The following is a 15,027-nucleotide window of genomic DNA, read 5'->3' as shown; positions in this document are numbered from 1 at the left end:
TTATATAGATTTACATTTGTTTTACAGAAATTGAACCCTTAGAACAACCTATTATACTCACATAGTGGCGTTTTTGGTGTGACAGCTTCATCGGATTTAAGAGATCTACTGACACCAAACTGATTTTCAGCAAAAACTCTGAAGTGGTACTGAATATTCTCCTTCAGACCCTTGACAACAAGTGATGTCTCAGTAACTCTGGCATCTACGGTGTACCAGGCTGCTTTGGGAACCTCGCGCCTCTCCACCACATAGCCAAGAATGTCAGAGCCACCGTCATCTGACGGAGCTCTCCAGCTCACGCGCACTGATCTTGCTTGGATGTCATCAAACTCCAGAGGTCCTTCTGGGGGGTCTGGACGACCAATGACTTTCACCTAAACAAAATAATTTATTGTGATGATTACACATTCTGCTGCTAATTTTTGATGTTCATTTTCAGTTGTAAACAAACAAACACCTCACACCGGTTTGTGGCCATGTGCTAATTTCCATCTGTTGTACTACACTTGCATTCACAAACACACTGTCATTCATTCTGGCCAACTGTATCACTTTCAGTGATTAAGTGGTTAACTGACAAACCTGTTATTTGTATGTTGGTTAATAATTCCACTTTTTAATGATGTTTAATGAAATTATAAAATTATGTTTACAAACTTGCTGTTGCTATGAAATGGCCCACACAATGACACTCAATCGATAATCGTTAGAAAGGCTCTGTACAAGAGAACAAGTGCCAGCCACTGATCCACCATGCTGCTTTTTTAATTATTATTATTAATTAGTTAATTTTATATAACGTGGTTTGAGCTTTAACTACTGAATCTTACAGACAACACCACAACATGTAAATCCCAATAACTACCTTGATATAGACAGCCTTTCTGCCACATTTGTTCTCCAGCACAAGGTCATAGGTTCCAGTATCATCTTTGTGTGCATCCTTGATGACCAGCTCAGTCACATCATCATTAGTGGCAATCATAGCCCGGTGTGCGATGTCACGGCCATCCTTGGTCCATTTGGCCGTTGGGATAGGTTTACCCTTAATTGGCACAGACAGGCAGACAACACCTCCCTGGCGTACCACGTAACCTTCCTCATATTTGCGGTCAAGTTCATAGTCAGGATAACCTGAAAGTAAATGTAACAATGTAGACAATGTATACAGAGCCTGTAACTGGAGGAAGAGAGTTTGGCCATCACAACATACCAAGCATCTCCTGGACTTTAACAACTCCTGGAATCTCCACAGGTTCTCCAGCACCACCTGCATTGCAGGCAATGACCCTGAACTTGTACTCTGCTCCCTGAGGCATGTGCGTGAGGGTGTACTCGCACATCTTTGTTGGTGTGGTGTTGCACAGGGTCCATTCCACTTGATCCACCTTCTGCATCTCGATTAAGTAACCAGTGATAACAGAACCACCCTCCTCTGCAGGTGGGAGCCAGGCCAGAGAGACAGATGTCCTGGTGGTGTCTGTGACTTTGGGCTCCAGTGGTGGGCCAGGAGGATCTGCAAAAATAAGCAAGAATATAAATATTTTATATGGCTCTGTCTTCAAAATGAAAAAAACAACAACAACAACAAAATAACACAGAAATGACAACCAAACAGATATTAATAAAAAGCTTAACACTTACCGATAGGATCCATAGCTACAGTGATGGCAGAGCTCTCACTGGGCTTTCCGGGACCTCTTGAGTTAATGGCTGTGACACGATGTTCATACTCCAAGCCCTCAATGAGGCCAGAGGAGCGGTACCTGGTCATAGTGACAGGGTTCTTGGTCACTCTTAGCCACCTATCAGACCGGGCCTCTTTGCGCTCAATGATATAGCCAGCAATAGTGGATCCACCATTGTCCACTGGGGGCTGCCATGTCAGGGTCATGCCCTCGTGGGTGACATCAAGCACCTCTGGTCTGCTTGGAGGTCCAGGAATGGCTGTCAAAAAATGTTACATAGTTAGCTGGTTGCAATGTTTTTTTAGATGTGAAAATATATATGTTTTTAAACATTGTTGTTGTTGTACTCAATTAAGTGTGCTGTAATAGTTGTGAACTCAAAATGGAACTCACTCTTGGGACTCTTGCATTCAACCACTTCAGACTGCAGGAAGCCACCAACACCAAAGCGATTCATAGCAGCGACACGGAACACATACTCAGTGCCCTCTGTCAGTCTGGTGAATTTGAAGCATGGTCTGGTGACAGACTCGGATACGGTGCTCCATCCTGGACGGTGAGCCTCACGTTGCTCCACCACATACCCACCAACATTGGCACCACCATCTTTCTCTGGTGGTTCCCAGCTGACAGTCACAGAGACACCATCAGTCTCCTCAATCTTCATTGGTCCAAGTGGGATACCAGGCTTGTCTGGTAAACACAAAAATCATTGATGAGAACAATTTCAAATATAATATAGAATTTACTCCTTCCTTAAAGCTACATTTAGACTCTTCTTACCAAGAATGATGACTTTGATGACCTCTGTTGCAACTCCAATGACGTTCTTCACCTCCAGAGTGTAGTCTCCAGTGTCATTAATGGTGGTGTCGCGGATAACAAGGTGGGTGTATTTGCCGTTGCTATCAATCTTGATGCGGTCAAGGCTGTCCTTCAGCTTGACACCACCAAAGGACCATGAGCAGACAGGCAGTGGACGAGCCTTTATTGGGATGTTCAGATCAATGGGCTTTCCACGATGCACATGAACAATCTTCTGAGGAATGTTTGTCAGGTCGATCTTAGGCATAACTGTAAAAAAATAGCATTTTATCAGAGTTAATATCTGATTTTTTTTTTTTTTGATCTAGCACAATCATATTATTCAATCGGGCCACATCTGCCAGTTTCTGTGGAATAGGTTCCTTACTTGTAATTTCTTGAATGGTGATAGGAGTGACAATGTCCATGGGTTCACTGGCTCCTCTGCTGTTGGTTGCTCTGACCCTGAAGAGGTACTGATCATTCTCTGTCAGTGACTGGATGGTATAATGGCTTACTGAGGCTTTGACTGTAGCCACAGCACTCCATCTGTCGGTGCCAACTTTGCAGGCTTCCAGAATGTATCCATTCAGCCGGCTGCCACCATCATGGAGTGGTTTCTCCCAGCGCAGCGTGACTGATGACTTGGTGACATCAACCATCTGGAGATCTACAGGAACTGATGGTACTTCACAGAGCAGAACAGCCTCAGCAGTCTCACAGGGCTCGCCAACACCATATATATTTTCAGGTAGGACTCTGAAGAAGTAGTGCACGCCCTCTTCCAATCCTGTGATCCTGAGGAGCGTTTTTCTGCACTCTGTAGTCACGGTCTTGTAGGATTTCATGTTGGCCTCACGTTTCTCTACAATGTAATTGCTGACATGAGCACCGCCATCAAGACTTGGGACATCCCAGGTAATGACAACAGACTCTTTGGTGTAGTCCTTAACGTTGACAGAGCCTGGTGGCCCTGGTGTGTCTATATGTCAAAGAAGAAAAAATGTAACATATGTATTTTTATACAGTTACTGATTAAATCTAATGAGTATATACTTACCATAAACTTTGACCAGGATGGTGGTAGTCTTTTTGCCAGATGGATTCTCTGCCTCAACAACATATTTCCCTGAGTCATAACGAGAAACCTTCTCCAATATCAGTAAAGTGTAGCTGTCGGTGGTTTCAATGAAGCCACGGCTCTGCAGTTCAACTCCAGTCTTTCTCCAAGCCACCACAGGTGTTGGTCTGCCAGTAACAGACACAAATAGGCGCAATGTGCCTCCAGAACGCAGACACACAGTCTTCTTCAGGTCATCATCCAGCTCCAGGTCAGGCATTTCTAAGCAGAGAAAACACCAGATCAATGCTGGTATTTTCAGAATAAATGTACGTGGTGTTACCAATTGTGCTGCACTCACCAATTCTCTCAAGTGGTTCAACCTCCGCGCTGGGATCACTGAATTCTCCAGTGCCCTTGCTGTTGAGAGCAGCTACTCTGAACCTGTACTTCTTATTGGCTGCCAGTCCTGCTGCCACATATTCATTGGTCTTAATTGCCTTTGCTGTTGCACGATACCACTGGTCGACCCCTTCCTCCAAAATCTCAACCACATAACCAGTGACGTCGGAACCACCATCATACATTGGCCGGGTCCAAGTCATGGAAATGCTATGCTTGGTGGTGTCTGTGATACGTGGCATTGATGGAGGAGCAGGAGTATCTGAAAAGAGAGCAATTACATGTGTTTTGACGGGCTACAGAGCCAAAACAAGCAAGTCTATGTCTGAAACATCGAGCAACTCCCTGGCAATATGGATCACAATGGACAGTAGAGGTAGCGAATGGGGACTACAGTTTTACAAATGACCATGTACCAAAACAATTGCATGCAAAATTAAGCAGCAAGCAAAGAAAAGCAGTTGAGTTTGACAGGGGATCTTTGGACCTTCATCAACAATATCTGCTTTTGCACTATACTGAAAGATAAACGTAAATCGTCTTCCACCTCTCGAAAATGAGCAGGTATATGGACTTTAAGTAGATGTTTCTTACATGTTGGATCTTTGCAAAGAATGTAAGGGGTTGCGTCGCTCGGCTGACTGTCGCCTGCAGCATTAACAGCGGTCACCCTGAACTGGTATTCGCTTCCTTCAAGCAGGCCAGTAATCTTCAGACGAGTGTCATAGATGGTGTATGTCCTATTGACACGTGTCCATCTGATGTACGAAAGAGGAGGTAAACAATGTCAACAACAAAGCAAATAAAACCAATTTAATTGAACATTTTCTGGGCGTCCCACCTGGTGCTACTCTTTTCTCGTTTGTCCACAATGTAGTTTTTGATTTCACTGCCACCATCACTCTCGGGCTTCAGCCATTCAATGATGACATGCTCCTTTCCAACAGCAGTGGCTTCAGGTGTGCCTGGTGGTGTTGAAATAGCTAGAAGAAAAGACATGGGACATTGTAAACCAGTATTAAACAAAGTACATTTAATTCCAGGGGTATTTATAATAAGAAGAGGTCACAAGCATACTGTAAATCATAAACCGATCAATTCATAGTTACAAGAAAAACTGGTTTCTGGTAAAAATGTACTGCAATATAATGTCAGAATACTTTCGTGGTTTCAACATGCCAAGCAGGAATTTCGAGGATAAACTCATTTCTATATGAACAATATATTTTCTTTTAAAACTGGATTCATCTTACTGTATGCATTTCTGGCAATGACAGGATCGGACTCCAGAGGAACTCCAGGGCCGTACTTGTTGACTCCACGGACTCTGAAGATGTATTCGTTACTTTTGATCAGTCTAGAACTGACGCATGAGAGAGACTTGCACTCGGTTTCCATGATGACCCAGTTGAGGCGACTGGTTTCACGGCGCTCAACAATGTAATGTGTGACAGTGTCGCCGCCGTCCTCTAGAGGGATCTTCCAGGACACGGTACACTTCTCCTCAGTCACTCTGCTGATCACAATCTTATCAGCCGGTGCTCCAGGAGTGTCTGAAGGAAGTAATGCAACCAAAATGAGCTCACAGGACCACACACATACCTTGAGATAAAAATTTTATAATTAAAAAGAACGTGATTCCTTACCAAGAACTTTGACGCTGACAGCAGCCGTCTTCACTCCATTTGCGTTCTTCACAGTCAGGATGTATCTGCCGGTGTCATATCTGTCGCAGTTCTTGATAACGGCCATGGCTCTTGTTGCTGTGTAGGTCAAAGAGTATTTCTCTCCTAGTTCCAGAATCTTCTCTCCCTTGGCCCAGTAGACTGTGGGTTCTGGTTTACCGCCCACAGCTCCATCCAGGACCAGGTCGGAGCCAGCCATCACAGTGACAGTCTCACCCACCAGCTTGCCTTCCAGCTCAGCTTTGGGTGGAGCTACACAAGTACAGTACAGTTGAGTTGGTAACTTGAAATTTTAGCTAGATTTTTCTTTTTTGGTACGTAACGTTAACGGTTAAACTTACAGTACTCATCCTTGCAGGTGACAGGTCCAATTAGCTCAGAAGGAGCGCTCTGGACACCAGCGGCGTTCTTGGCAAAAACGCGGTACTCATATGTGTCTCCCTCTGAGAGGTTAGTGATGGTGAAGTAGTTCTCTGAGATAGTGGTGTAATTGCATTTGAGCCAGCGGTTGTCATCCCATTCATCTGCGCTGTAGACTTTCTTCTCCACAATGTAGCCAACAATTTTGCTCCCACCATCGTTGAAGGGCACAGTCCAGCAGATAGACACAGAGGAGCGAGTGATGTCAGTCACCTCAGGTTTACCAGGTGGGTCTAATTGAAAATAAGAAGAGAGGTTTCATTGTTGGTTAAAGGGTAATATATATGTAACACTAGCTGTAACCACCTCTGCTAGTCTCCACATTTGATGTTCTGAGCTTTTGAGTTATTACAAAAGAATTTCCCTAGTCCCTAAACCGTCATTCAGTATATAGACCCCCACTACAGGTACGTGCACAGATTCATAATTCTTTATTTTATGTTCTTTAATATTTGGTCTACTAAGCCAATACGCTGAATAAACAGATTTAATGCTCAAATCCAAATCACGCTTTCTTCTTCCTCCTTTGCAAAGAACGGCAACTGCACTGTCCCCGTGTTTATCTGTTTGAGAGAAATGGTGGCTACTCGCGGGATTATTATGGGGAATGCAATCCAAAGGCCCGAGGCCTCAAGACCGTCCGGACAATGTCAGCGTAAGAAGCCAGTCACTTTAGCGGTTCTGTTTGTCGCGCTATTAAATGGTCTTAAAATGATCTGCATAACGCAGACTAGACCTGAGAGTCTGCCAGAGCAGTGTGAGCTGAGGAGAGGGAAGGGTGAGGAGAGGAGAGGAGGAGAGGAGAGGGGAAAATGGCGACAACCCATGGAGCTGTTTTTCCGGACGGAAAACATGGATAATATCTTCCAAATGGCGATGACATGCCATGAGATGTACTCTATCCGACGTAATCATTGACGGAGAATGTAAGTGAATATGTCACACTTCTGTAGACCGCGCAGTGTGTTGGGACAAATTTAAATTCCACAGGTACTGCCCAACCCGGAAACATAGAAATAATCAACTTTTTTTTCAACATAAAGATACCATAATAGTAGTAATAGTCAAATAAAAAGAAACCTACCGACTGGGTTGAGAGCCAGCACAGGTCTGGAGGCCTCACTGGCTTTACTGAGACCAGCGATGTTCATGGCGTACACTCTGAATTGGTACTCCAAGCCCTCAATCAAGTTGGACACCTTGTAATGGCACTCAAGACAGGGCAGTTTGTTTTCGCGGACCCACAAGATAGTGTTCCTCTCCTTCTTCTCAATCCAGTAGCCTGTCACTTGGCTTCCACCATCAGCATATGGAACATCCCATTTGATGCTGATGGCATTGGCAGTTACGGCTACAACATCTGGACGAGATGGAGGGCTTGGAGGCACTGGAAGAATGCAATAACAAATTAGATGGCTTTATCTTAAACCTTGATATTCTGTCATTAATATTACCCAAAACTTACCAAATGGATGTTCAATGACGACTGCTGCAGACTCGATTGACTTGCTGACACCAAACTTGTTCTCAGCACACACTCTGAAGGTGTACTCCATGTATTTGGTTAAATGAGTGACTTTGATTGTAGTTCTCTTCACACTGGAATTGACCACCTGCCAAGAGGCAGAGCCAGATTCACGTTTCTCCACAATGTAGTTATTGATCTCTGTGCCTCCATCATCAGCTGGCTCAGACCAGGACAATGTGCAGGACTCTGAGGAAACTCCAGAAATTTCTAAGGGACCTGTAGGAGGAGATGATCTGCCCACTATAAGTACAGTGACAGCGAACGTCTTCACTCCAGCAGAATTCTCCAACACAAGATAGTACTTTCCACTGTCACTTCTCTTGCTGTCTCTGACTAACAGTGTAGTTCTCTCCTTTGTGGTCCTAATGACAACTCTGTCAGATTCCTTCAGTTTCATTTCCTCCAGTTTCCAGGTGACTTTAGGAGTGGGTCTGCCACTGATAGGAATGTCAATTGTGAAGGTGCTTGAGGCCTTGCAGGTGATGAGCTGGTTGGTGATGCCGCTGAGGTCAGCTGTAGGCTCAATGAGAGGCTCTTTGATGACTACGGAACCAAATGTTCCCTGAGGTTCACTGATTCCAGCATCATTCTTAGCCCTCACTCTGAAGTCGTACTCAGTTTTCTCAATTAGACCCTCAACCAGCATTTTTGTGAGTTTGCTCTCTCCACCAACAACCCAACGGTCTGTTCCCTTGGCCCTAAATTCAACAATGTAGCCTCTGATGCGACTGCCTCCGTCATGCTCAGGCTTCAGCCAAACCAAAGAAGCAGTGGAACTCGTGGTATCTACAACATCAAGTCTCTTCGGTGGAGCTGGCTCCTCAGTGGCGGTGATTGGCTCTGTCACCTCATGAGCCTCTCCCTGGCCATATTGGTTAACAGCAATGACTCTGAACAGATAAGGCACGCCTACATCCAGACCCGTCACTCTGATCATCTGCCGAGAACATTTAGCACTGACTGGTTGCCAAGCAAGGCGGCTAGCCTCCCGTTTGTCAACAAGGTAATGATGAATTCTAGATCCACCATCATTTGTTGGAGCATCCCACATCATTGTCAAGGCTCCACGAGTGACATCCTTGAAAGAGATGGCTCCAGGAGGTCCAGGAGTATCCAGCACTTTGACTGTGAATGTGATAGACTTGCGTCCGCTGTTGTTCTCTAAGGACAGTGTGTATTTACCAGCTTCATATCTTGTGCAGCCCTCAATGGTGAGAGTAGAGAAGGAGTCTGAGGTATTGATATCTCCCATGACTGGCAGCTCTCCATCAACTCTAGACCATGTGGCTACAGGAGTTGGTTTACCCTTGAAGGCAACATGGAGTGAAACAATACCACCATTCTTCACGATGTGGGTCTGTTTGAAGTCAGCTGCCAGCTCAATCTCAGGAGAAGTCAACCTATCCAGAGCTTGGACAGGGTGAGCCATCACTGAGGCTTCACCCTGTCCAGATCCATTCACAGCACTGACCCTAAACTTATAGAGCTCCCCTGGTACCAGGCCCTTTGCAGTGTACTTGGTGTGAATACATGTCTGGTTGTTTATTCTGTGCCACTCTTCCAGACTGGCTTTGCACATGTCAATGTTGTAGCCAATAATGTCCAGGCCACCATCAAACACTGGCTTGGTCCATTCCAAAGTTACAGAGGACTTGGTTGAATCAATGACCTGTATGACAAAAGAAAAAAATGCATTTGGCAATGAATATTTATGTTAGTAAGACCAAGAGCAAATGTTTCAACCGTTATTTGCATTGGTATATTAATATTCATACCTTAATAGCAGAAGGAGCACTTGGAGTACTAGTTGGCTCTCTACATTTGAAGAGTCTTGAAGTACTGCTAGCTGGTCCCACGCCAGCGCCATTTTCAGCCATGACGCGGAACTCGTACTCATTGCCTTCTGTCAGATGAGTAACCCGATGTCTCAATTCTGTGATGGGTCTCTTAGAAGAGACCTTCAACCAGCGCAGACTCTTCTTCTCTCTTCTCTCCAAAATGTAATGCTTGATTTCATTGCCTCCATCTGTTCTAGGCCTGGTCCAGCCGAGAGTAATACTGTCTCCAGTGATATGAGAAGCATCTGGAGTGCCAGGTGCATCAGGTACAGCTGGAATGGAGGTGAATATGTTAGGATCTTGCAGCATACTAAGAGGTCATTTTGGTTCTTTACACTTACTGTATTGCATTTGAGCAATAATGGGATCCGAATCCAGAGGTTTCCCGACACCAAACTTGTTAACAGCAGAGATTCTGAACTGATACTCATTGCCCTTAATAAGATTGGTGGCATTGAAAGAGCAGGCTTCACACTTGGAGGTGACCAGGGCCCATGAGATCCTGGAAGTCTCCCTCTTCTCAACCACATAGTGTGTTATGGCAGCACAGCCATCGTTCTCTGGCGGGTTCCACCAGACAGTGCATTTTTCGGCAGTGATGCCAGTAAATCGAATGGGGCCCTCGACTGGTCCAGGAGTATCTGAGAAGAAAGGGAAATTTAATTGTAATTAAATGAATACAACAATAATAATTGGGAAGCAGAAACCTTGGATTAACTATGACAGGTTTTGTCAAGCCGGGCATGTCCAGAATGATAACCCTCTGTATTTTTCATACACAGGGAAATCAGTCTGGTCAGCCCACACTTGTTCGCTGCTCGAGTTAACGACCCGTACAATCAGATTTATTTATTTGTGGTCAGGTGTTGTTAGTGAGCAGCGACACTCTTGGGACTCTTATTTTTTAATCAGCAGTAGTATTACAATAAACACATGTGTAGGTGAGTTTTGTGATGTATAACCCTGGTGATGCTGGTTTGCTCATATTTGCTCCACCCTAGAAATGTAATCGTTGCCTCACCAGTGCTGACCTGACCCATTCGCTGGTACCACAGTGAGTCTGAAGAAATAAAAGCTATATACTGTATTTCATGGGTTGATGAAAAATAAAAGCATAATATTTCACTATCCGTTGATTATTTGATTCTTTAAAAAATAATGTATGTTGTTTTAAAGTTACCCGACATACTGTAGCCAGCTATCCAGAACATGTCAATAATGACCAGTTAGACACAGAAAATGCTATTTTTGCTGTGGGTAATCAAATAATGGTCTGGATGAGGACCTAACCTATTTAAATCTCATTTTTGGCAGCTGAGAGGTGAGCTTAGGAAATGTGAGCTGTAATATTTATTTATTTCAGGACAGTGCATGCTACAGCAGAACTAAATAACTCACGCCCCTAGAGGCCATAAGCACCACTGCAGGCGATGTTGCGTTTTTTTTTAACTTATTAATTGTCCTTGAGAGTAAATACTACCCTGACAGAAAAGACAGCGTAGTATTTACCAAATTGAATTGAATTCTACTAATTGGATAAAATGCTATGGGCTGTGACTTTAATTGAAGCATCAAAGTAATGGGAAAATTCCTTTTAGTTTACCTTGTACTCTGACATTCACGTCAGCCTTCCTGGTTCCAGAGCTGTTCTTGGCTTCCACAGTGTAGATACCGCGATGGTTCCTGTCTGCATCCCTGATGAACACGCTGCTTGTGCCAATGCCAGTGGTGATCTCAATGTCAATCATGGTCCTCTTGTCAATTTCTTTACCATCTTTATACCATACAACTTGTGGAACAGGACGTCCTGTAATGGTGCAGCCCAGTCTCACGTTCTCTCCAGCTCGCAGTGTGAGAACCTGATCTGGCGACCACTCAATTTCAGGAGCAACTAAAGAAAAAAAAGCTTGAATTAGAATACGCGACAAGTTATCTATGGAAGTTTATTGAGAATCGTGACACATACTGCTCTCATCCCTGGTCATGATGTAAACAGACGCATTGGATGGAGGACTAACTGTGCCCACAGCATTCCTGGCGATCACCCTGAATTCAAATCTGTCTCCAGGAGAGAGGCCAGTCACGGTGAACTGAGTCTCGCTGATGTCCGTAAAGTTGCATCTAAGCCATTTGCCCCTGCCTTGGCGTCTTTCAACACTATAGGCCACAATCTTGCAGCCTCCATCTCTCTTAGGAACATCCCATTGTAAAGTGACTGAGTCTCTAGTCACATCAATGCACACAGGAGTGCCAGGTGGATCTAAATAGAAAGGAGACAATATATTAGAATTCAACTAATTATTCTACATAAATCCACTTCATGTTGTATGTACCAACATAATGCATTATATGAATAACACATAATAATAAATGTCTAAAATTTTGCTCATTTATAATGTTTCATAATACTCACCAACAGGCGAGATAGCAAGGGCATGTTTGCTCTGCTCGCTCACAGGGCTAATTCCAGCGTTGTTTTCAGCATAGACTCTGAAAGAGTACTCAAGACCCTCGATCAGGCTGATTATCCTGTACTCTCTGTTGGAAATGATGGTTGAGTTCACCTTCTGCCACAGCAGGCTGTTCCTGTCCTTTTTCTCAACATGGTAGCCCAAAATTGGAGAGCCACCATCAAACTCCGGAGCCTCCCATTTAATGGTCATGCCATCACTTGTGACATTGAAAGCCACTGGTTTTCCAGGAGAACCAGGAGGTTTATACTGATGCTGGGCAATGACTTCAGGAGAGGTAAGAGCCTCACTCATTCCAAACTTGTTCTCTGCACGGACTCTGAACTGGTATTGAGTTCCCTTGACCAAGTTGGGGATCTTGAAGGTGGACCTGACAACACTGGAGCATACCATCTTCCAGTTGGCATGAGAAGTCTCACGCTTCTCCACACTGTAGCAAGAGATCTCACTGCCTCCATCATCCTTAGGTGGATCCCAAGAAATGATGATGCTCTGAGCTTTAATTTCATCAAAGCGAACGGGTCCAACTGGGGTAGATGGAGGTCCCACTGTAGTTACATTGATGTCAAAGTAGTTCTTAACAGTCCTGTTATCCAAAACAAGAGTATACTGGCCAGCATGCTCCTTTTTGGCTCCTCTGACTGTGACAGCAGTCTTGTTGTCAGTTGTTCTGAAGCGAATCCTTTCACTCTCCTTAAGCGGCTGATTATCCTTGAGCCAGCTGATGACTGGCCTTGGTTTGCCCTTAAAAGGTAGCTCAATATGGATGTTCTGTCCAATACGAACAGCCAGCTCACCGTTGGGGTAATCGATCAAACTTGCCTCAGGAGGAATAATGAAGTCCTGAACTGTGATAGGGCCAATTGGTGAGAAATCGCCTTTACCTTTCTCGTTTTTGGCAAACACTCTAAAGTCCATTACAGCATTTTCTTTAAGGCCTGTGACCTCGCAGGTGCAGCGTCTGCATGTAGCTCCCAAAGTCCAGGTGGGGTCGTCCTTGGTTCTCTTCTCAATAATGTACTCTGTGATGTGACTGCCACCGTCATGGTCAGGCTTGGTCCACTGCAAAGTGACTGAGGTCTTTGTGGAGTCCAGCATCTTAATATCCTTAACACCTCCTGGAGTTTCTGTAGCTCTGACAGGCTCAGTAGTCTCACATGTGTCACCAACACCAAACTCGTTTTCAGCAGAAACTCTGAAGAAGTAAGCCAAGTCCTCCTCCAAACCACTGACCTTAAATGTTGTGTTGGCACATTCATTAGTGATAACCTGGTAGGCTTTCATTGTGGAAGCTTTCTTTTCAACTATGTAGTTTGTGACAGGGGAACCACCATCAATAATAGGAGCCTCCCAGCTGAGTGTAAGTTTTCCTCTTGTCACATTTTTGACAATGAGTTTTTGGCAGGTTGCCGGGCTGTCAAGGACTTTCAGAGAAACAATAATAATCTTGGGCTCTCCCACACCATTCTCCATCTCCAAGAGATACTTTCCACAGTCATCACGAGTGACTTGAGGAATGAGGAGAGTGGTGGAGCGCTCAGTGCTGTTGATGGTATAACGATTATCGCCCGCCATATTGCGATCTCCACGACGCCAGGTGACATTTGGAGTAGGACGACCCTTCAATGGAATAAATACTTCCACATCGCGGCCTGCTCTGGCCGTGTATTGTGTTGTCATTGGCACATCCAAGTCCAAGTCAGCTTCCTCTGTTACAACAAATGTAGACACGTTTAACAACTCTAGATCTTCAGTATAGTATAGTATAGTATAGTATAATATATAAATATATATATGTGTATATATAAAATTATATTTATGTATATATTTTTTTATACACACCCAGGATATCTTTGGCTTGCACTGGCTGGTACATCTTAATGTAGTCTCCTTTGCCTTTGCAATTGACTGCAGAAACTTTGAAGAAATAGTATACTCCAGGTTTAAGAAGAGACACCACATACTCACAGGATGTGACCTGTGGGTTTGTAACCACCCATTCTTTTTCCTCTGTGTTCAACTGCTCCAAAATATAGTGTGTGACTTCACTGCCTCCGTCATAGACTGGTCTTTCCCAACCCAATGTAATGGAAGACTTTGTTGAGTCAACAACACGCAGTTTAGATGGCTCTCCAGGCAAATCTGTAAATGCAATATGTGTATTTTGTTTACATAATTTCTTCCACAATGATAAAATACAACAATTGTAAAGGCTTTATACCAATTGGGTCATATGCCTTGTATAGATCAGATCCCTCAGAGTAGTTTCCTGCTCCAGCTTTGTTTACCGCACAAACTCTGTACTGGTACTCATTGTTCTCGACAAGGCCAGTAACCTTCTGCCTGGTGTCTCTTATGGTTCCCTTCACCACCTAATAAACAACAAAAAGTAGCTTAGCTTTTGAAAAATGTTTTATCTCAACACAAAATGTCCATGTAACAAACCTTAAACCATTGCAGACTCTTCTTTTCTCGCTTCTCCAAATAGTAACCATCAATATCACTGCCTCCGTCTAATGCTGGCCTTTCCCAAATCACCGTCATAGTGGATTTGGTGATCATTGTGACCTTGGGTTTGGATGGCTCACTTGGTGGAACTATTGAAAAAAAAAAAAAAACATAGTTAAACACTCAATACTGTATACATATATATACATATATACACACATATATATATATATGTGTATAAATATATACTGAAAGAAATAATGTACTCCAACACTAAGCACTTAACTTAATATTACCATTAAAAAAATAATTGAATATACACAAAACAACTCACCAAAAGCATTCTTTGCAATGATAGGTGCAGACTCAAGTGGATCTCCAATACCATATTTATTGACTCCACGGACTCGGAAGATATATTCATTTCCTTGGATGAGTCTTGGCACATTCACAATGCAGTCAATAAGTTTTTCTGAGACAATGGACCACATGATTCTGCTTGATTCTCTCTTTTCAACAATGTAATGTGTAACCATAGCACCGCCCTCATCAGAAGGTGGAGCCCACATAATGGTGACGTTGTCTGCAGTGACTTTCTTGAACTGAATCTCTCCAGCTGGAGGGCCTGGTTTGTCTGTTAAAAGATACAAATAGTTTCTCAGCAATGGACTAATAATAGT

The 15,027-nt window shown here is 43.8% G+C and overlaps 1 protein-coding gene across 1 annotated transcript in view; it reads right to left on the bottom strand.

Annotated features, from left to right (window-relative positions):
• Nucleotides 1-15,027, bottom strand: part of ttn.2 (titin, tandem duplicate 2) — a 197,167-nt gene that overhangs the window by 11,316 nt on the left and 170,824 nt on the right. The window contains exons 206-230 of the mRNA XM_079562796.1: nt 14,682-14,981; nt 14,345-14,496; nt 14,121-14,271; nt 13,742-14,041; nt 11,842-13,608; nt 11,395-11,688; nt 11,032-11,319; nt 9,770-10,069; nt 9,366-9,700; nt 7,528-9,259; nt 7,147-7,449; nt 5,984-6,295; nt 5,604-5,894; nt 5,211-5,510; nt 4,799-4,940; nt 4,552-4,715; nt 3,917-4,219; nt 3,556-3,837; nt 2,884-3,477; nt 2,475-2,765; nt 2,085-2,384; nt 1,648-1,950; nt 1,217-1,519; nt 869-1,137; nt 62-377 (exon numbers count right to left, since the gene is read on the bottom strand). Of these exons, the coding sequence (XP_079418922.1) occupies nt 62-377; nt 869-1,137; nt 1,217-1,519; nt 1,648-1,950; nt 2,085-2,384; nt 2,475-2,765; nt 2,884-3,477; nt 3,556-3,837; nt 3,917-4,219; nt 4,552-4,715; nt 4,799-4,940; nt 5,211-5,510; nt 5,604-5,894; nt 5,984-6,295; nt 7,147-7,449; nt 7,528-9,259; nt 9,366-9,700; nt 9,770-10,069; nt 11,032-11,319; nt 11,395-11,688; nt 11,842-13,608; nt 13,742-14,041; nt 14,121-14,271; nt 14,345-14,496; nt 14,682-14,981 (10,092 nt within the window). The remainder of the gene's footprint in view (nt 1-61; nt 378-868; nt 1,138-1,216; nt 1,520-1,647; nt 1,951-2,084; nt 2,385-2,474; nt 2,766-2,883; nt 3,478-3,555; nt 3,838-3,916; nt 4,220-4,551; nt 4,716-4,798; nt 4,941-5,210; nt 5,511-5,603; nt 5,895-5,983; nt 6,296-7,146; nt 7,450-7,527; nt 9,260-9,365; nt 9,701-9,769; nt 10,070-11,031; nt 11,320-11,394; nt 11,689-11,841; nt 13,609-13,741; nt 14,042-14,120; nt 14,272-14,344; nt 14,497-14,681; nt 14,982-15,027) is intronic.

This window comes from Gobius niger (genome assembly GCF_951799975.1).
Source record: "Gobius niger genome assembly, chromosome: 9".
Classification (NCBI taxonomy): domain Eukaryota; kingdom Metazoa; phylum Chordata; class Actinopteri; order Gobiiformes; family Gobiidae; genus Gobius; species Gobius niger.
This window is presented reverse-complemented; position numbering and strand designations above follow the sequence as displayed.